This window comes from Perognathus longimembris, chromosome 4 (assembly GCF_023159225.1).
Source record: "Perognathus longimembris pacificus isolate PPM17 chromosome 4, ASM2315922v1, whole genome shotgun sequence".
NCBI classification, from domain to species: domain Eukaryota; kingdom Metazoa; phylum Chordata; class Mammalia; order Rodentia; family Heteromyidae; genus Perognathus; species Perognathus longimembris.
Window position 1 is genome coordinate 36,644,886 of NC_063164.1, and position 20,853 is coordinate 36,665,738.

Here is a 20,853-nt window from a genome sequence, read left to right on the forward strand (position 1 = left end):
TCTGCCTTTAAAAAACATTAAAACAAAAATGTCCCTCAGTCCCAAATTGCCACTCAACAATATCAGGAAATACACCATTTGGGGCTCATAGCGAAGAAAGATGAAAAGAATTATATTCCTTTGCCTACCTCAAAAAACAATATATATACCTGAGAATTTATGTAAGCAATGTCTTCTAAGTATAAAAATTGACAGAAAATACCCAGAATATATTGCAACAACTGTTTCTGGTTTATAAAAGATTTGTGAAATTCAATCAATACAGAGACCATATCATGTTTAGGTTATAAAACCTTTTTGTGAGATAATACACTGACACACATATGAAAATAGCTTGGAATACAAAAATACAGTTGTGATCCAGCAAATGGCACCAAATTAGAACAATTTTATTATTTAACATAATAGCAATGTATATACATTATCCTCCCAAATAAGAAACAATTTGATTCCAAAGTTTAAAATGTAGTTTCCAAATGAATCCTCATTGTGAAATTTTGAAAAAAATAGAAAAGGCCCTGCAAATTAAAATAAACGGATTGTTGATCCTTGAGACTAAAATATGCACCCGGTACCAATCACCTCTTCTCATACAAAAATGTAGATTATAAATAAAAATTTCACCAAAGATTTTGGGATGTTTATTGCACATCATACAGAATATCTGCCACTCTGAAAGACCTGGCCTTTCTTTCCTTTGTTAGCTGTTTAAAAGAGTTACTTGAACTTGAATAAAAACCACTGCAGATATCAGCACACCTGGGATCCTATATGATGTTTACCAGAAACAAGAACATACCATCTTACTGACTGCTTCTGTCACTTTAACTAAAACAACAATCACTTCTGTATTCTACTCTTGAAAGTAATTACAAGGGAGATCTGTTCAGATGTCAGTTTTCTTTTCTCAGGTAGAAAAAATATGGAGGGATTTTACCCAGTCATCTACTTCTAACTCTCATCAGACCAGTCCTTTGAGGAGCATATGCTGTTCATGATCATGCTGCAGAGTTCCTGCTAATACTGTCCATCATTAGCAGTTATTGTTTGGCCTCAATCTTTCAGCCTTTGTCAGCTGTCATTAAAGCAGCACAAACCAGCCAGAATGCAATGGTCTCAACAATAAAAAGGCTCCTAGTAATTTCATACCATTTAGCATAGTGCCCAGCAAAGAGCAGGCATTCAATAAATATTTGGTAAGTGAATGCACTGTCTCTTAAGACCCTTCCTATACTTATATGTATTAATAATCTATGATTAATATGTTGATTCAAGGGTAGACAAGTCTAACATGGTAACTAAAGAGGGAATACAAATGACAGGGAAACAGACACTGTTAGTTTCAACAATCCTGCCTCAGGACAGAAGGTGGATTTAAGGGTTAAACTATTGCAATAATAAAAAGTGATTAGTCAAATGCTTTTATTTTGCCAAGGGACTCTAACAGCCTTTGGCAATTCCCAAACATATAACGAAACTCAAACAAAATGAAACCAATTGCACTATTACAAAGAAACAAGTCCATGAAAGCAAAGACAAGGAGCCAGTTAAGGGACTGCAACTTCAAGAAGACGGTTGTTTTTTCGTTTGCACGTAGGAACACTCCCATTTTTCTGGTTGCCCTGAATGAACTTCACACACACTTTGTCTTGTCTGAACTGTACCAGGAACCTAGGAGAAAAGAATCAAACAAATGAAAGAACATACAAAAATAGATGCTAAGTACAGAAACATTAGTTTTCGGTTTTTTGGTTTTTTTTGGTGTTCTAATGGATAGTCACCTTGGCAAGTAGTTTCCCTTCCCATTAAGACCTCTTACCCAAGTTATACCCCAGTATTTTATTCCCAACAGTCATCATTTAGCCCAAAGTAAGCTGAAGGGAGTTCATTAACTCATCATATTTTAATAAGAGAAGAGAGAAAAACACCATTTCCATGTTTTCAACAGAAAAAAAAAAAAGACCCGAACGTATCACACCTCCATGTTCTCCATTTCAGTGTGGTAGAAATATAAATTGGAAAAGTGGTGCAGGAGTTCTTCAATTATCAACAAATTCAGAAAAGGATAGTAACAATTTTTTCAACTTCTTTTTGTCTTATTTGTACACTATGCTAATATATGGCTCTTGCTACTTCAAAATTAGTGAATGATAAAATCATGAGTTTAATCTATCCCTTACTTTTAATACTCATTTAGAACACTATATATACATATATGTATATATGTAAGTATATATACATACATATATTAATTAAAAATCCATTCATGTGCATCTAAAACCACCTCTTATCTCAATAGTGGTATTTATGATACAATAAGTAAACCACATTCACTTTCACATGTAGGCCATCAGGGGTCCTGTGAGTGTGCACAAGACATTTCACATGCTCCTATGCTGCATCCTGGAGGGAACAGCCAGCAGTGTAAATGATGTCCCTGCTGTCAAGGACAGCATCTTTGTTGAGACAGAAGAGTAGTGTGGTTGGCTCAGGAACCAGGTCTTCCTTTCTTGAGATTAGTGACTTTTTCTCTCCACCATCATATTCATCACAGGATGCTTTTTTTCCTGTCTTCTCAGGGAATAGCTTTCTTAGTGACTGGCACATTGCTAAGTGACTCAACCTAACAAACATGTTGGCTGATCACATACAGACACACAAAACGATCAATGGCAGAGAGAGAAACAGCTTGGTTGTATGTACTAGTACTAGTTTCTAGGATGAAAGAGGCTTCACAAACATTACCTACTGGGTTGAAAACTGATGCAGAAACTTTCCATTGCCAGGTGCTGGTAGTTCATACCTGTAATCCTAACCATGCAGATCTGAAAATCATGGCTCAAAGCCAGCCTGGGCAAGACAATTTGTGAGAGTGCAATTAACCACCAAAAAGCTGGATATAGAGCTGTGGCTCAAGTAATAAGAGTGCCAGCCTTGAGCAAAAATGCCAAGGGACAGTGCTTAAGCTCTGAGTTCAAGCCCAAGAACCAGTGTGCACATGCATGCATACACAGCACACAAAGAAGATTCTAATTCATCAGCTGTTCTTAAAGAACAGTACACTGAACCTTTTACATGTATTGTTTCTTTTCAATTTGAAAGCACTTAAAAAATTATATATAGTTTCACATTCACCTATCATGTTTCCAACAAATACACTTTTATGCCTTAAGGAAAAAAAAAACTCTCAAGTTTAATCCAAACTTACAGATTTTAAAAGTCAATTTACATTTTAATTTTTGTTTATTTATTTATTTTTTTTTTGGCCAGTCCTGGGCCTTGGACTCAGGGCCTGAGCACTGTCCCTGGCTTCTTCCCGCTCAAGGCTAGCACTCTGCCACTTGAGCCACAGCGCCGCTTCTGGCCGTTTTCTGTATATGTGGTGCTGGGGAATCGAACCTAGGGCCTCGTGTATCCGAGGCAGGCACTCTTGCCACTAGGCTATATCCCCAGCCCTACATTTTAATTTTTGAAGACCACATGTAATGCATTCAGTGTGTAGGAAAAAGCTTCTTCTCCCATTAGCTTAAGCATACATTAACTGTTTCCATGTTTATAGTTTATGATCAAGATTCACCCTAGAAATAAGCTAACATTTATTGAGTACCGTGAATCGTATTGGTGTTGGCTATTTACATATAGTAACTCAGCTTTAAAACAAGTCTGGAGGTAAGTAGTATCCTTCATCTCCATTTCATGGAAGAGAGAGCAACAACAATAAAATGGAATATATAATTCCACAGCTAAAAAACCTCCCAGAGATGAGTTGCTTTGATTTAAAATATCAGAAAAACACATGTAAATGATATACACTGCATGTATCCATCCATCTATGTATGTACATGTAGGCATATTTATTTAGAATGTTTTAATAGAACAACAGATTTAGAATTTCATTTGCAGAAATACTACACATCTGTAGGTTATTTTAAAATGTAATCTATTTACAGAATGAACAGCTTGGGAGGTTAAGGACTAGGAATTGCAAAGCAGTTAAATCCTTCAATGAGTTAAACTCTCATTTCTTCATGTGCAAATTAAAAATGCACTCAGGAGCAGGACTTACAATCTCTTACATTCAGCACATCCATAATGGTTACAGAAACTGAGTTGGTGGGAATAACTACTTCTATTCTAAATTAGAAGATATGGTGAGGAAGGGTTCAGTCACTGACGTGCCTGAGGTTCACAGCATGAGTCCTATCCATCTGGCAAGGAAGTGAGGTAAAGCCACACAGGGCTGAAAAACATAGCATAGGCATCCTGCCCATGACTGAATGTATCTGTTTAAATTGAAAGCCTTCTCTGAAGGGCTGTATAGCCCCTGCCTATGAGTTCCTGAGGCTTAGGAATGAGAGGGCACCCAAAAAACCTATTTCCTAGGCTTCCTGGGTTACCTCAGGAAGCAACCCACAAAGGCTGTTTAAGGTCCCATCAGCTATTCAACCATCAGGAACTAAATGTTTGCCTTCTTCATGTGGCCATGTAGTAAATTTTCATTCAGAATGATGTGTGTTCTGACACCGGATGGAATCCAGAGTGTCCCTGGTCTCTCTGTGACAGGGCAGGATCCATGCTGTCCAGGGGCAAACTAATCGCAACCAAGCTTCCCAGACCATGTGCTCATGAGAGCCACTACAGGGGACACAGAGGACGCTGCAACCGCAGAGGCCCTACGCAGAGCCACGGCAGCAAGATCAGATGCTTTGAGAACTGAGTAAAGAAGGATTTTCAATTTCCACCATAGAGCACTTTTCCCCCATAACACATTGTTATTAATGTTCTGCAACAACTTTTTTTTTAGGATAGCATTATGGCACATGCTTTTGGGGTAGCACTTAGTGGTTTGTGGTTTGGACTTAGGTATGATTTGGCTGCTTCATCACATATCAAAAAGAAAGATATCATGAGGACAACACAATTTTTTTCCTGCTGAGAAGGCACCAGCAGAGCCAACAGACCAGCATCTCAAATTATGAAAAACTCAATCAAAGGGAAATTAAAAGCAAAAAAGTGAAGTGAAAGCATGAAGCCCTGAGTTCAAGATACAGTACTGGCACACAAAAAAACAAAACCCAACAAAACAAAGCTTAGACCTCTAATCAGCCCTATCTAATTAATCAGCTGAATTAATTGGAATCCAGCCTGTCATTATTTTTTCTCCTCTCACATTACTTTCATTTTTTTTACAAGAAAAGTTAATTAGTCCAAATAGACATTCCCAATGTAGAGTACACAGCTAGGGGTGTAGCTCAAGTGGGAGAGCACTTGTTTACCAATGCAGACTGCAAAGAGACCACCTCCCACAGGCTCAGCCTACACAGTCTCAGTGAGAATGAAGATACATGGAGGGCACAGGGATCCTACCACACCATAGAAGGCTGAACTCACAAAGAAAGGGTAGAAATGGGTACAAACAGATTTCAGAAAGACTTTTAGGAACAGACGAGCTAGAACAGACAGGTAAACTCTTTAATTAGAAAATAAACTCTTCTTGGGTAATTATCCTCTAAAATTAGAACACAAACATAAACTTAAAAAGTAAAATTTCCAATTTATACCAGTCTTAGCACTAATGAGCCCTTATCAAATATGGAATATCTTTTCTCAGGTCTAATTATTTACATGTAAGAAAAAGAAAAGATCCTCTCAAATCTAACAATTCCAAACCACTGCCAAATCCCTCTTTCCTCAGTATCCTCCACAATTTCAGCAAATGGTATCATCCTTTGGATACCAAAATCTAACACCAATGTACTCACGTGTCCTTTTGTCTTCCTTCAAATTACACTCAGGATCGGATTCCTCATTCCTCACTGCCTCCCCTATCACCAGACCCTAGCGCAGCTTGGAGAATCTCCTTTATTCTCTGTTTCTGCTCTTGCCTCCCAATAGTTACTTACTGCTCACACTGAAGTGAAAACCACCTTAGAAAAGTAAAAATAAGATAATGCTACGTCCGCACTACCTCAAAACTTGTAAGGATCTCTTAGCATACTTTATAAAACCTCATTTCTTCCCTCAGCTGCCAAGTATATATGACCAGTTCCCACTTCTCTCTCCACAGTCTTCTCCCACCATCTTACTCTGTGACAGTGACCATTCCTGTCTCAAGGCATTTGCACCTGCCACTTCTCTGCACTTCCTAAACTGTTGAGTGGCTTGATCCATAGCACCACAGGCCTCCTCAACTTCCCTCTCAGAAACACCACCACTGACTTTTGTTTTTTATCCCCACTACATAGCACTTGTCACTGACCCAAACCCTATCATCTACATATTCTGTACACATTTTTCTCTCCTACTAAAATATAAGGTATCCAAAACAGGGACTTGGTCAGTGCCAACCTCTCTTTACCTTTTATCCAGCACAAGTGCTCAACACATTACAAGTAACTGTTGCATTGATGAAGATATCAGGTGAAAAATGAAAAAGTGGATTGAACAAGACATGAACATACTCATCAGAAATTTCAATGCTGAGCTTCTGTTTGGTTTGGCTGAGAGTTGTGCGATAGAGCTTGGTGGCCATTTCAATCAGGTGGTCACTGCTGAAGAGAAAGTCTCCTTTGCTAGCAGCTTCTGAGCCCTGCGAGGGAAAGCCAGAGGCAGACAATTATAACCGAAGACCACTGAGGAAGGGAATGTTTACAGGCTTGGCTGGAAATGTATTTACGGTCTTATTAAAACATCTAATACTGGAGCCTGTTTCCCACAGCAGACATTCATGCCAAGAGCAGCATTTCTTTCACTTTGCCAGAGCCCTTCAGCAAGAATACCCAAGCATTTGCTACTCATGGCTGGTCAATGGACCAGAAGTGGGACTTGCATTACCTAGGAGCTTGTTAAGAGAAGCATCTTGGGCTGCACCTCCGCCCAATGATTAAGAATCTATGGCAACTGGGTTCAAGGAGCACTGACTCAACTTATAACTCATGCTGAAAATGCTGTTCAAAAAATTCCTCAGTGATTGGGTTTGCAAAAAAGCAGAACAACAATAACACTTCCATCAAATATCCTAGAGCAGTGGCTCTTAACCTTCATCACACAGGGAATGCAACTAGGAGAACTAAAAAGAAACAGGATGATTCTCTACTCCAAGAGCTACCGATATGATGAGACTGGGGAGAGGCTCAAAGGTCAGTATTTCTTAAAACACCCAAGTTGTGAGCTTGGAGTGTAACTCAAGTGTTTACAAAGGTCCTGGATTCTATCCTTGACACTACAAAGAAAAAATATTCTTGAATTGTTTTAGGGTATAAGTGAGTTAGAATCACTGTCTTATAACTTGATATAGGCTAAATTAGGCTAACTCCATGGTGGAGAAAGCAGGAGAATGAAATCTATTGTGATTTTTCTGTTTCAGTCATACAAATAGTAGCACTATTTATCAGCTAGATATATTCCTAAATATGATTAATATTTGCTAACAGTTGCTTATTTGATGATGATGATGGTTATATGACAGGCACTATGGTAAGCACTTTATATACGGTCTAATTGGTTCCTTATGATAATGTTCTGATGTACAGTTTTCATTGCCATTTTAAAGATGAGAAAAATTAGGCTGGCATGTGAGAGTTACACTCATGGTGAGGTGACAGCCATCACAGTGAAAACAAGTCTAGTTCCTACATTCTGGCCATTCTATTCAAGTCAAAAACTAAGCCTGAGATTATATATAGGGGTCACTACAGATAAGATTTGCATATCAGCAGGAAAGACTTCAGGCAACAGGACTAGTCAGATAGGAAAAATGTCAAAAATCAATGGATGAGGAATTGGACAAATGGAAAAATCTTTTAATCAGATCACTACGTGATCTTTTACCTCCTTGAGGTGAACAGCGAAGAAGCCATCATTTTGTGAACTCATTGACACTTTGGTGACATCTACCAGAGGGACCTCTGATTTGATTTGCCCAGACTTTTGATCAGCAAGAAGGAGATTATTGTTTGTTAAGAGGAAAATTCGAGATGTACTCTGAAACAAAACAAGACATAAAAACTATGATCAAAAATATCCCAATAAGGGGCATGAATTTAAAGTATGTTATTTGCCATACTGTATTTCATTCCAGTTATTTCAGCAAACATAACTATGTAAAATGAGAACACACTAGAGACATAAACAACATGCTTTGAACTCACAGTAATTTCAAGAACACGCAAATTTTGCCTACGCTTCAAAGTGAGGTATAATTACCTCCTTCACAGTTAACTCTACTAGGAGTGTGAAATCAAACTTTAATATTCAGAATAGTACAGATTGGGTCTTCTTTGTCTTCAAGGTTAGTGTCTTTACCTTCCCATTGGCGCGGTTGATTTTGTTGACAACTTCGGCAATGATGATCTTTTCCTCAATGGCATCTTTGAGTTTCTTATACTTAGGGTTCTTATTGATTTCTAGGTAAGCGCCTTGGAATGGTTGCCCAACACTGAAGAAAACCAATTCCAGCACATTAGAAAAGGCTTCAAGAGCAAGTACCACCAGCAAAAAGAAGCAAGTCTATTTACTCTACGGAGTAGCTGACAACTTCATGAAAAGTGATTTCAATTTATTTTATGTTTTACACATGCACCTGTTTTAAACATAAGCTGGAAATGAAACTATGCCCTATTTTAAATATATTTCTGGATCTGATCATGGCATTTGGTAAGATTTTGATTAAAAAATTTTATCACATAGAGCAATCAGGGTGGAAATCGCTCCCAATGACAGCTAGACTCAAGTACATGGCTATGTATGAAGGAAAAGGCAATTTCTTCAAATCTGTTAATAGAAAGTAAACAGCTGTCTACAAAGGATTCACTAATGCCTTTAAACAGTCTGAGTATGGCAATGAAAAACAAGAACTGAAATCATTACCATCACCTGTTACAAAGAAAAATCTCATTTCTGTGCAGAAAACAGTAAAATCACATGGAGTAGGCAATCACTTTAGAAGAAATGATACAGCACTTCATGCTGCCATAAAACTCTGTTTCTAAGTGGGCACTCTATGGAAGGAGACGCAAGCTCCCTTTCTGAGATAAGCTTCTAAGTTGACAACAGTGTCCAGAGCACACTCGCAGAGATGAGGGAAGTGTGCAAATGACAAAAGTTGTTAATTGTGGACGTGACATTAAGATGCCAATTTTCCTGAAGACTATGGGGGTGAATCTTTAAGGCAGTTTGTTTAAAGACACTAAAAATAAAAATGGAAACTGCTGCTCCAAGCTTCATTTTGAGTTACTTAATTCTGGCAATGTGCACATATGATTTTAAATGCTAGCATTGTGGGTGGAAGATCAGGGAAGAAAAAAATCCACGTAGGTGGTCAATGTTTCACAGCTCTGAGGATATAAAAGGCTGACGCCCATCGGAGCAATAGCTTCAAAGAGCGGTAGGAGGGCAAATTATTCCACCTCTCCCGCTACTGTGGGATGCCACCATCCTTGAAAACGGCTAAAACTAACCCCCAAAAGACAGTTTTGTGTGTGTGTGTGTGTGTACATCTCCAAGTATGTTTTTAATAATAAAAATGAAGTGCTATGAATATTTTGTTTTTCTCAGAAATGTATTCTCCAGTCTTTAGTTTTTGAAAAGTCATCTACGAGAAGGTTGGTTAAGAATATTACTCTCCAATTTACGAATGTACAAAGAGGCTGGGAATATGGCCTACTGGCAAGAGTGCTTGACTCATACATGAAGCCCTGGGTTCCTCAGCACCACAGATATAGAAAACGGCCAAAAGTGACAGTGGTAGCCTTGAACAAAGAGAAGCCAATGATAGTGCTCAGGTCCTGAGTCCAACGCCCAGGACTGGAAAAAAAAAAAAAAAGAATGTATAAAGAAACAGTTGAATAAAATTAGTTACAGAGGAAAGGATATAAGCAGTGTTCCTGTTTGAATAGAGTTCAGATAGCAGGCATATTGGACAATTTTGGATCTAGTCACTGTTTATGACTTAAGGAACATATATACCATCTTAAGCACGCAAATCAACAACCCAAGGAAATACCAGTTTAAAAGATTTAGGCCATAATAGTCTGACAATGCATATTGATCTAATCTTTTAAAAAGAACAGCTTTCAGAATTAGACCTGAAACTCTCAAAGTACTGCAGGGCAGAGTAGGAGAGACACTAGAACTTATAGGCACAGGCAGGAACTTCCTGAACAGAGTCCCACAGGCACAGCCGATTGGAGAGAGACTCAACAAATGGGACTATATTAAAATAAAAAGCTTCTGCACAGCTAAAGACATTGCTACTAAACTAGAAAGACAGCCAACCAATTGGGAAAAGATACTCACCAGCAAGGCAACAGACAAAGGCCTAATATCCATCATATACAGAGAGATCAAGACACTAACCCTTTCCAAACCTAATAAACCAATCACTAAATGGGCAAATAAACTAAATAGACACTTCTCAGAAGAAGAAATAAACACGGCAAAGAAATACAGGAGGAAATGCTCACCATCCCTGGCCATAAAGTAAATGCAAATAAAAACAACACTGAGATACCACCTTACCTCAGTAAGGAATGGTCTACATTCTGAATTCAGATGACAATAAATGCTGGCAGGGATGTGAAGAAAGAGGAACCCTACTGCACTACTGGTGAGAATGTAAACTAGTACAACCACTCTGGAAAGCAGTCTGGAGGTTCCTCAAAAAACTAAACACAGACATACCCTACAACCCAGCCATACCACTCCTAGGCATCTATCATGAATAACAGGAACCAGGATATGACAAGGACTCCTGCACCTCCATGTTCATTGCTGCACTATTCACAATAGCCAAGATATGGAAACAACCCAGAAGTCCCACTACAAATGAATAGATTAAAAAAATGTGGTACCTACATACAATGGAATTTTACGTTGCCATTAGAAAGGACAAAATAATGGTATTTGCTGGAAAGTGGAACTAGAATAAATCATGTTGAGTGAGACAAGCCAAGAACAGAGAGATAAATGGGTGTGGTGTCCCTGATATGCAGGTGTTAGAATTAAAATGCGAAGAGACAGAAAAAAGTAAACAGGTCTCAAGATACCAAAATACAGTAAAAAGAAAACAGGACACAGAATGAGTGGAAAATGTGTGAAAATGATAATAATAACAACAATAATAGAGCAGAGGGGACCATCAGCTACACTGGACACTGATGAAAGGGAACTAAGCAACTCATGGGTGGGAATGGGAAGGAAAGAATAAGTGAAAAAGGGAACAGATGTTATTAAACAAAAGGAATGTAATGTACATATCATCTGAAATGGAGAAAATGATTTTATTGTTAAAGTTCATAGACTTCATAAGCTATGTAGAGTAGAATGACAATTTTCATCACTGTGAAAGTTAAAATGTAAACTGTGAATTATGTGTAATAACAAACCCAATAAAAAAGAGCAGCTTTCTAATATGTGTAATAACAGAAAAAATATTAGTAATAAAATACACATAAATACCATATACATAAAAAGCTAAAGATTTAAAAAAAAACACAGGTTTTAGTTTAACATTATACAACCTAATTTTCTTTGTGGGCATGGTAGGGTGGTGGTGGTAGGGTGTTGGGGGTTGCACTCTGGGCCATGTGCTCGCAAGGAGGTTTTTTGCTTAAGGCTGGCGCTCTACAACCTGAGCCAATAGCTTCTATTTCCAACTTTTTGCCAGTTCATTGGAGATAAAGAGTCACTGACATTTCTGCCTGGGCTGGGTAGCTAGGATTATAGGAAGGAGCCACCACTGTGCGCACCATGCTCTTGTGTTTGTGTGTACACAGGCGCGTGTGCACATGTGCCAGTACTGTCTTGACCCCAGGGCCTGTGTCTCTTTTGTTTTGTTCACAACTCATACTTTACTACTGAGCCATGTCTCCAGTTCTGACTTTCTGCTGCTTTAACTGAAGATAAAGGATTAAAGATTTGTCTACCTAGGTTGATTTATAATCTTTATCCTTACATTTCATATCATATCCTATTTCAGATTTCAGCCTCCAGAATAGCTAGGAGTATCACCATAAACCACTGGTACCTGGTGCAACTTTTTTTAAAAAATAAAATACTAGATTAAAAAAGGGATAGAAATTGTGCATGGTAGGGGTGGGAATAAGAAAATGAGAAATGCAGGATATTTATGAATCTTCAGATAGGCAGTTTTTCACAAGCTCACGTGACTCACTGAATTTGAATTTTTTTTTCCGGTTTTCTTTTTTCCTTTCCCTCAGAACATGGTGTCCATAATAAAGGAATTGCACTGACACAGGCTGCTATGACCAATGAGTTAGAAGACTGAATGACACCAGTAACCCATGCTTAAGCAATATGCAAAGAGTAACCACTGCCACACTCTCCCATTGACCTTGGGAGTGAGTTTCTGACCTTGCTTGTTATGGCAGGAAGATTGCAACAGTGATTACAGCATACTATAAAAAAAATCAGAAAATAGGAGAAAGTGCAATGCAATTAATTTTAATAGTCTATATACTTTTTATTTGATATGACTTCCAACTATTTAATAAAGCAGTTAAGCAAATAAGGCCAATGGAACAAAACCAACAACCGTAATCTCTATTTTCATCAAACACACTATAAAGCATAGCTGAGGAGGGTTTTGTGTTTTCATAACTAGCTGATTACAAAATAATTCATTGGATTAAAAATGATTCATTTATTTTAAAGGCCAAATACTTCTATAAAAGACCTACAAATATATTTGAGGGGGAAAAAAAGGCATTATGAGTAAAACAAAACCAAGATACCTAGATGGGTATAAAGCCTTCTTGTCTTTGAAGAGTTCACTGGCTTCTAGTTTCTCTTCATAAATAAGTTTCTGCTGGTCTGTGAATTGGTCCCTGTATTTTTTACACTGAGACATAAGAAAAACACACAACAGATCACTTTTATCAATAAATCAGCATTCATTCTTAAACAATCAATTTAACATCAACAACAACAAGCATAAATATAAAAAATTCACTCCAAAAGGCCAAACACATATTCCTTGTTTTACAAAGTCAGTCTTGGGAAAAAAAAGTCACAAAAGCTATTCTTTGTTTGAGGGACTGGGAATATGGCTTAGCAGTAGAGTGCTTGCCTTGCATGTATGAAGCCCTGGTTTCAATTCCTCAGCACCATATAAACAGAAAAAGGCAGAAGTGGTATTGTGGCTCAAATGGTAGAGTGCTAGCCTTGAGCAAAAAGAAGCCAGGGACAGTGCTCAGGCCCTGAGTCCAAGCCCCAGGACTGGCAAAAAAAAAAAAAAAAAGCTATTCTTTGTGTTGTAGAATTTAAGATGCTTCTTCAAAACATACTAGGCATATAATGTGAGAGGAGTGTGAATCCATCATGCTAGATCAATACCTAAGAACACACCAGCCCCTCACAAAGGCTGCCAGTCTCTCCAGAGACTCACAGAAAAAATTTGTGTCCCACAAGATGCTGACCCCAAAACTTCACAAAACAATTCCTATTCTTTATACCTATTGTGCACTCTATTTTCCATCCTATTTCATTTAGAAATGATGATAGTAATCTACTAAGTTGATTTCATGACCCCAAATATGCTGTGCCTTATAGTTTGAAAAATACAGCTCCAAATCCTGCTATTATCACTTTACAATGTGCATGAAGAATGGAGAGAGTTCTTCAGACTGCTCAGAGGGCAAGGATGGCTATTGGAGGAATAGTTCAAGAAATTCACTTATAGGTGGAGTTGCAAAATCACCACCGAATTAATGTCATGAAGGTGAGTATTGTTGCAGACCCTTCCTGTGGAAAGGCTCCCTTCAGGAGTAAAAGCATTCCCCCTGTCCCCTGCCCCATCAAGGCAGGTAAAGGTGGGTTTCCTGAGCCAGGGGAAAGTAGAAGAAGAGTAAATGCCAGCAGCTCTCTGTTGCTTATTTCTCAGAAATGTTTCTAGGGCAGACTCAAAGGAGGAGATGAACTACTGAGAGGTTGTTCAATCAGTTACAGAACAGAACTCAGAGCGCCATTTCATATATGGTGCTGGTACCACTTATTATAGTCCTTGTGATTCTGAAACATAAAGAAAAAAATCTATACTGCACAGCAGGGATGGGCTGACCAGGAGAGGTATGCACTGGTCTTTTTTTTTTTTTTTTTTTTTTTTTGCAGTCCTGGGGCTGGGACTCAGGGCCTGAGCACTGTCCACGGCTTCTTTTCACTCCATGCTAGCACTCTACCTCTTGAGCCACAGTGCCGTGGCTTTTTCTGTTTATGTGGTGCTGAGGAATCAAACCCAGGGCTTTGTGCATGCTAGGCAAGCACTCTACCACTAAACTACATTCTCAGTCCCAGCAATGGTCATTCTTTACTAAATACAAGCTCTTGAATCCAATGGTTTTATATCTGAGAATGGCATACACAGTAAGCCCACCTTCTTCATGGATTTATTATATGTGATTTAACCAAGTGTAGTGACAAAAGAACGCAACTAAATATCAAAAACAATCAGAATCTCCACATGCATATTACACGTTACAAAGATGCAGAAGCAGTTCTATATTATCCTTGTATGATCTGCTGAGCATTTCCCTGTGCTTAATTTTGTGAAAATATGCCTCCCAAATGGCAAATGATGCCCCAAGAGCTAGGTAATAATGAATGTACTTAATGTAAGTGATAAAGACAACAGTTTATGTTCATTGAAAGGTGGGAGCTGGGTGGTGTCATGGGAAAAATGAATTAAGCTGACTCACAGTAGAATACTGAACTCTATGCATCCTGGGCATTTGCCGTTTTGCCTCCATGACAGTCTCTTTGGAACCACTTACCCATAGATATCAAAGGTTTACTGTGTCTCTCAACTAGGTCAGTGAAATAAAGTCAGTGTCTGCAACTACTACTCCATGGGCTCCAACATCTAACTTACATTCTATCTTCTAATATAAAATTGAGAGAGGTAAAATATATGGTATATTATAAAACAGATTTGCAGCTTCTTTTTATTTCTGACAGAGGAAATTTTGTTTTGTTTCAGGGGCTTTTAATTCCTTTATTCCAGTCTATCAAATGGTGTGTTCATATGACTTTCTGTGTATGTGTTCAATAAATCTGACAAAGTGGACACATACAATTTGTAGGATTTAACATCTGCTGGAGATGCTGAAATTTAATAGTTTTTGTCTCCTGCAGTATTCCTTTAGAGAAAGAGAAAACCCAAGCAAATAAAAGTGAGCCACCGGAAACCAATTGGAACTTAAAATATAAAGTCAGTGCTTCAGTGAGCTCCTCTTTCCAACCATAGCCAAGAGAACCAGAGGCCAACACGTCAACCACTGCAGGATTCCTCACAGAAACTTAAGTGCAGTGTTTGGCTTAAAGTCCTCAAGCAATTCTCTTCGAGACAAGGAAAAAGGTGATAAAAATATAAAACAGCTCTCAAATAGTGAAAACATATAACAAGTCTCTGAAAAATCAATGTGGGTTTTTTTGGTGTTTTTTTTTTTTTTACCCTCCACAAGTGGAAAATCCGTTTTAGTTCCTTGTGTGTTGAATCCAGGAAGAGGTAAGGTCTTGAAGGCCAATTCTTGTCTATTGGTGATAAAGAAGGCATCTTATTTTTCATTTCCAAGAAGTATTTTTGTATCTGTTGAGTTTGAAAGAAAATACACAAGAAAAAAAACATTTACATGCTCCATAATCAAAATCATAGTCTTTAATAATCCATATATATATATATTTATATATTTATTTATTTATTGCCAGTCCCGGGTCTTGGACTCAGGGCCTGAGCAGTGTCCCTGGCTTCCTTTTGCTCAAGGATAGCACTCTGCCACTTGAGCCACAGCACCACTTCTGGCCATGTAGTGTTGGGGAATAGAACCCAGGGCTTTATGTATACGAGGTAAGCATTCTTGCCACTAGGCCATATTCCCAGCCCAATCCATAAAAATTTTGTATGTCTTTATTCCACTCTTGTGCTGACTGGGGGAAATGTGAGCCTTACTAAGTAGGTAAGAGAAGAGGTTATTAGGTTATTAATACTAATATTTATGCCAATACTAACTAATATTAACACTGGCTAACACTATACAGCTTTACAGCCCAATCCAATTGTACATGGCTATTTATTAATCACAGGAAATTAAAATTAAATAATTTGGCTCCAGTCACACTGGTTAACATTTAGGTGCTCAATATAGTCTTTTATTCTTCATAGATGTTATGTTCATCATTCTAAGACGTTCTATTGGATAGCATTTGTACAGAATACAAATAGTCCCTCCTGCCTTACAATGGTTTCATTTGGGGATATTTTAACTATATAATGGTGCAAATATAATATGGCATTTACCAGATACCAAACTTGTGTATTTTGATCTTTTCTTAGGGTAGTGATATGCTCTCTCGAGATTCTAGGCAGGTCAGTGAGTATGGTGCCCAGTTAGCTGCATGACCAAGAGGGTAAACAACTGATATTCTAAAGTGGCCTATGATGTCTGACAAGTTAAGTGTAATAAATGTATTCTTTCTGGGGGAGTGGGAGGTCCATCTAGGGCTTGAACTCTGGGCCTGGGTGCTGTGCTGTCTTGAGGGTTTTGGGGTTTTTGTTTTTGCTCAAGGCTAGTGCTCTTATCACTTGAGCCACAGCTCTACTTTCAGCTTTTTAGAACTTCACTAAAGATAAGAATCTCACAGACATTCCTGCCTGGAATGGCTTCAGTCCTTAGATCTCAGCCTCTTTAGTAACTAGGATTATAAGCATGAGCCACTGGCACACAGCTTAAATGCATTCTTGCCACTAGATATTTCCAATTTATGATGGATTGAATATTTTAAAACTCCATCAAAAGTCAAGAAGCATTTCTGCTTAATATGTAGAGGCAGGTATTTCAAGAGTCTGATATCAGTATTCCATTTTAATTTTTACAACAACTCTGGGAGTTAGTCTTATCATTGTTCTCATTTCACACATAACCAAATGAAATCCAGAGAAGTTAAGTTACCTGCTTGAGTCACAAAACTATAAGGAGCAGTGTAGGCAGGTTGGTTCTAGCATTTCCACCCTTTTCCTTATTACATATACAAATGTAAAGGCAAAGAGTCACACTCTCACTTTGCCAGATTTGCTTTCCCACTACCCACTAACTGGACTATGCAGCTTAACGGAGCAAGAACCTGGCTTTCTCAAGTTCACTTGACACAGAGTCTTCTCTGTCAAATAAGAATAACATCTGATTAATAATATGCAGGCTACTAATAACTCTTTTAACATCAGTCTACCTGAATTTAGGTGTAGAAGAAATAAAAAATACGAATTCACTGTTAAGTTACATCTTAATCATTATCAACAGTCACTGCCAATTTTTTAAAGGCCACTATTTTTTTCTAAATTAGTGCTTTTTAGTAGTTAACCTAATAATGCAAATCATCCATACAAACCAAGTTTCAACGTACAATTCTCTGAAGTGTAAATTCATAGATTTTCTTTCCAGCATTAGCTCTAAAGAATTTTCTGTATTCCCTACGCACCTTTAAAAAGAAGAAGATCAATGGTTAGAGTGTAGCAGGTAAGTGGCCAACAATGAGAATATTTGAGGTAAGTATATCTTAAAATGTCATTTATTGAGTGAACCAATTTCAGCCCCTCAGATAGATATGTTAACTGGGACAAAAAGAACTAGCAGGCACAAAGTTTTATGCCCTTCATGTCTTACATATGATTTAAGACTGTAATCAATAGAATAGAGAATGATAGGGTTATGGTAGATTTATTTACTAACATGCACTGGTGTATGCTAAGAGGGGCAGCAGGTGAGCAAGTAGAAGGTGATTGGTTTTACATCTCATTGACAATAAAAAGAATATAAATAAAATATTCTCTTTTATTGGTTAAAAAAAAAGAACTAGAAGGCACAAAGGGATAATACCAGATAATTTAAATGCTTTTGGTAGTTTCTAAAGACCCTGATGATTTGATGGGAAAATATTACAGGCACAACCAGCAAACCTGTCACAAATTAAAATACATTTCTGATATAAAATATATGTCATTACTTAATTCATTACACGAGGAAAATTTTCTTTCCTTTTTAATGCCAGTCCTCGGGGCTTGACCTCAGGGCCTGGATACTGTCCCTGAGCTTTACTGCCCAAATGTAGTGCTTTACCACTTGAGCTACAGCTCTATTTCCAGCTTTTTTTTTGGGGGGGGGGTGCAGTTGGAGAAGGGGTTGGCTAATTGGATATAATAGTCTCAGACTTTCCTGCTAAGCTTTGAATCCTAATCCTCAGAGCTCAGCCTCTTGAGTAGCTAGGATTACAGACATGAGCCACCGGCACCCAGCTCTTTCATACTGTTTTATAAATAACAAAAACCATGTCTGAAGAACTATAGTGACTTTTCAAAAAATATGCATAAAAAGTGAGACTTTAGTACTGTATACCAAGAACTAAATGTTGCTAAAAATAAGACTTAAAATGTTTTTAAAGGCGGGGGGGGGCGGGATTGGGAGGAGGAAAGGTGGGAGAAAAATGAGGGAGGTAACAAGTTTGACAAGAAATGTACTCACTACCTTACATATGTAACTGTAATCTCTCTGTACATCACCTTGACAATAAAGCATTTAAAAGAATCTTTTTAAACTGTTATTATCATTCGACTGTACTAAATTTTCTTTTATATCCCACCAAAATTTATAGTTAACACTATCATAGCACTTAAGACATACTATAATTCTGGTTCACACATTTTTCCCTTGCTTTACCACCAAAACTTTGTTGCGTATACTAATGTCTAACAACAGTAAATAAATGAGGTGTTTTTTGAATGAATGGATACAGTTAAGTTCTGAAGTAGAAGAGAAAAATACTTTTAAGTAACTATCCAGATAGGTATTGGAGATATAGAAGTTAGCAAACTATTTGAATAATTCAAACATTCTGTACCTTTCTGGACTTCAATGTACATATCAAAGCATTTCTACATTAGAGGTTAAAAGCTAGTAACTTACTATCCAAATCTCTTGTAGATTAAAATTTTATTTGTGTTTTTCTTAAGGGAACATCACATAACAATTTATACTGAAGGTGTCTCTTCAATTTTTCTAAGATCTAGCACTAGTAAACCGCATTTCTCCAGGACAAGTAGTGGTTAATAGAGATGTGTTCCAACTGACTCGAATTCCACTAATCCTAAACTGCCTGCTTCCCTCATGTATTCTGCTTACCTTGTGCCTCTATACATTTCAGTCCAAAACTCATTCTACATATCTTAACATTATTAAGATTTTTTTTTGTCATCTGCCACACTGGCAGTTCTTCCTTTTATTCATGGTCTGGTTATAATTTCTCTTTTGGTCGTGTAAGTACTAGATTCAGGTCTGGACACCAATGGTTCATGCCTATAATCCTAGCTATTTAGTAGGCTAAGATCTGAGAATTGAGGTTTGAAGCCAGCCTGGGCAGAAAAGTTAGTGAGACTCTTTATCTCTAGCTATCCAACAAAGAGCCAGAAGTACTGTTGTGGCTTAAGTGGTAGAATATTAGCCTTGATCAAAAAAGCTAAGTGAGAGCAAAAGGCTCAGAGTTCAAGATGCAGGACTGGTACATTTCCAACTTTCAACTCACATAGGTAGAAGGGACTGAAGGGGAGAATGGTATCATTTAGATTCTATAATGTTAATAGTACAGGAAAACAGACAAGTTAAAAAGTCAGTTAAGTGACCTAATAATGCATCCTTAACCATACGGTAGTAGGACTTACTACCGTATGTTTAAGTTGAGTCTCATTCTATTTAATCTCACCTCACATGCCTTTGGATTCTCCACCAGACAGAGCATAGCTCCTGAGAAAACATCTACATACAGTAAAGGGCTGGTGACAACATACTCCAAGGGGGACCCATTAAAGTGTCAGGAATCCTAAAAGGATCCAATGTACTTTTCACAAAAAAATTAATCATTTCAAGGTGCAAAACTGTTGTTCATAGCAAGATAATTATCTTAAAACTTATATTCTTGGACTTCAGACAAGTTTAATTTTATTTCATACCAACAGGGAAAACAAAAATACTTCTGTCTTGTTGAAAACCAGGAGAAATGTTACATATAAAATAAGCCCTGCTAATTTCTGATAAAACATTCACCTCCAGGCTGAATGTGCTTTGCAGGGTACTATTATAAACTTCTAATATAGAAATGATTTGAAATCACATATAATGAAGCCTAGAAAACAGAAACTAAAACATACTACAGATAGAAATTATTTTGGAGTAAAAACTGCTACTCAATGTTGTTTTATTTCTCCCTTTTATGAAAATCACAATGAAAATAAAAAGATATGAGTAAAACGGGAAAAAGTTTAGTTTTGTTTGATTTCAACCCAAAAGTAGAGGCTTCTTCAGACTTTTTCAAGTACAACATCTGCTAAATTCATATTTCCGCTATTTCTTAATTACTTCAACTTATAAATACTCAATGTAATCAAAAAGGACAATTTATTAAAAGTTTGTAGGCTGAACTTTCAGGAGAAAATTGAGAATGTTCAAAGTAGTACTCAGGAGTACTTCTAAGGGCTGCTCAGATTCAGAGAGAAGGATTCTCAGTTAATATTCATATGTTTAGAATAAGAGGAAATGTTCTTAGATTCAAGTAAAAATAATGAAGTACATTAACGGGAGTGGCTAATTATCCAAAAAATTCATTGTGTGATTCACTTTCCAGTACAACATCTGAATGTTTTCTAGGGCTCAGTTATAGTTAGACACTTATGTATACCTTTTCCTGCTATAATTAACACTACTTTGAAATAAAACATGTCCCAGTCACAAGGCATATGAATTTAATGTTCTGTTTCACTGAATGGCCCACTGATTTCTATGATCTTATCAAAATCTC

The 20,853-nt window shown here is 37.5% G+C and overlaps 1 protein-coding gene across 4 annotated transcripts in view; it reads right to left on the reverse strand.

Moving 5' to 3' along the window:
- Positions 1 to 208: 208 nt before the first annotated feature.
- The window catches only part of Myo1b (myosin IB), a 166,655-nt gene continuing 146,010 nt past the window's right edge, over positions 209 to 20,853 (reverse strand). For all 4 annotated transcript variants that reach the window (XM_048345065.1, XM_048345064.1, XM_048345067.1 and 1 more), the window contains 7 exons: positions 17,413 to 17,487; positions 15,467 to 15,601; positions 12,753 to 12,859; positions 8,305 to 8,437; positions 7,831 to 7,983; positions 6,462 to 6,589; positions 209 to 1,671 (listed from right to left, as the gene is read on the reverse strand). In XM_048345065.1, the coding sequence (XP_048201022.1) occupies positions 1,548 to 1,671; positions 6,462 to 6,589; positions 7,831 to 7,983; positions 8,305 to 8,437; positions 12,753 to 12,859; positions 15,467 to 15,601; positions 17,413 to 17,487 (855 nt within the window). In that variant the 3' untranslated portion in view covers positions 209 to 1,547. The remainder of the gene's footprint in view (positions 1,672 to 6,461; positions 6,590 to 7,830; positions 7,984 to 8,304; positions 8,438 to 12,752; positions 12,860 to 15,466; positions 15,602 to 17,412; positions 17,488 to 20,853) is intronic.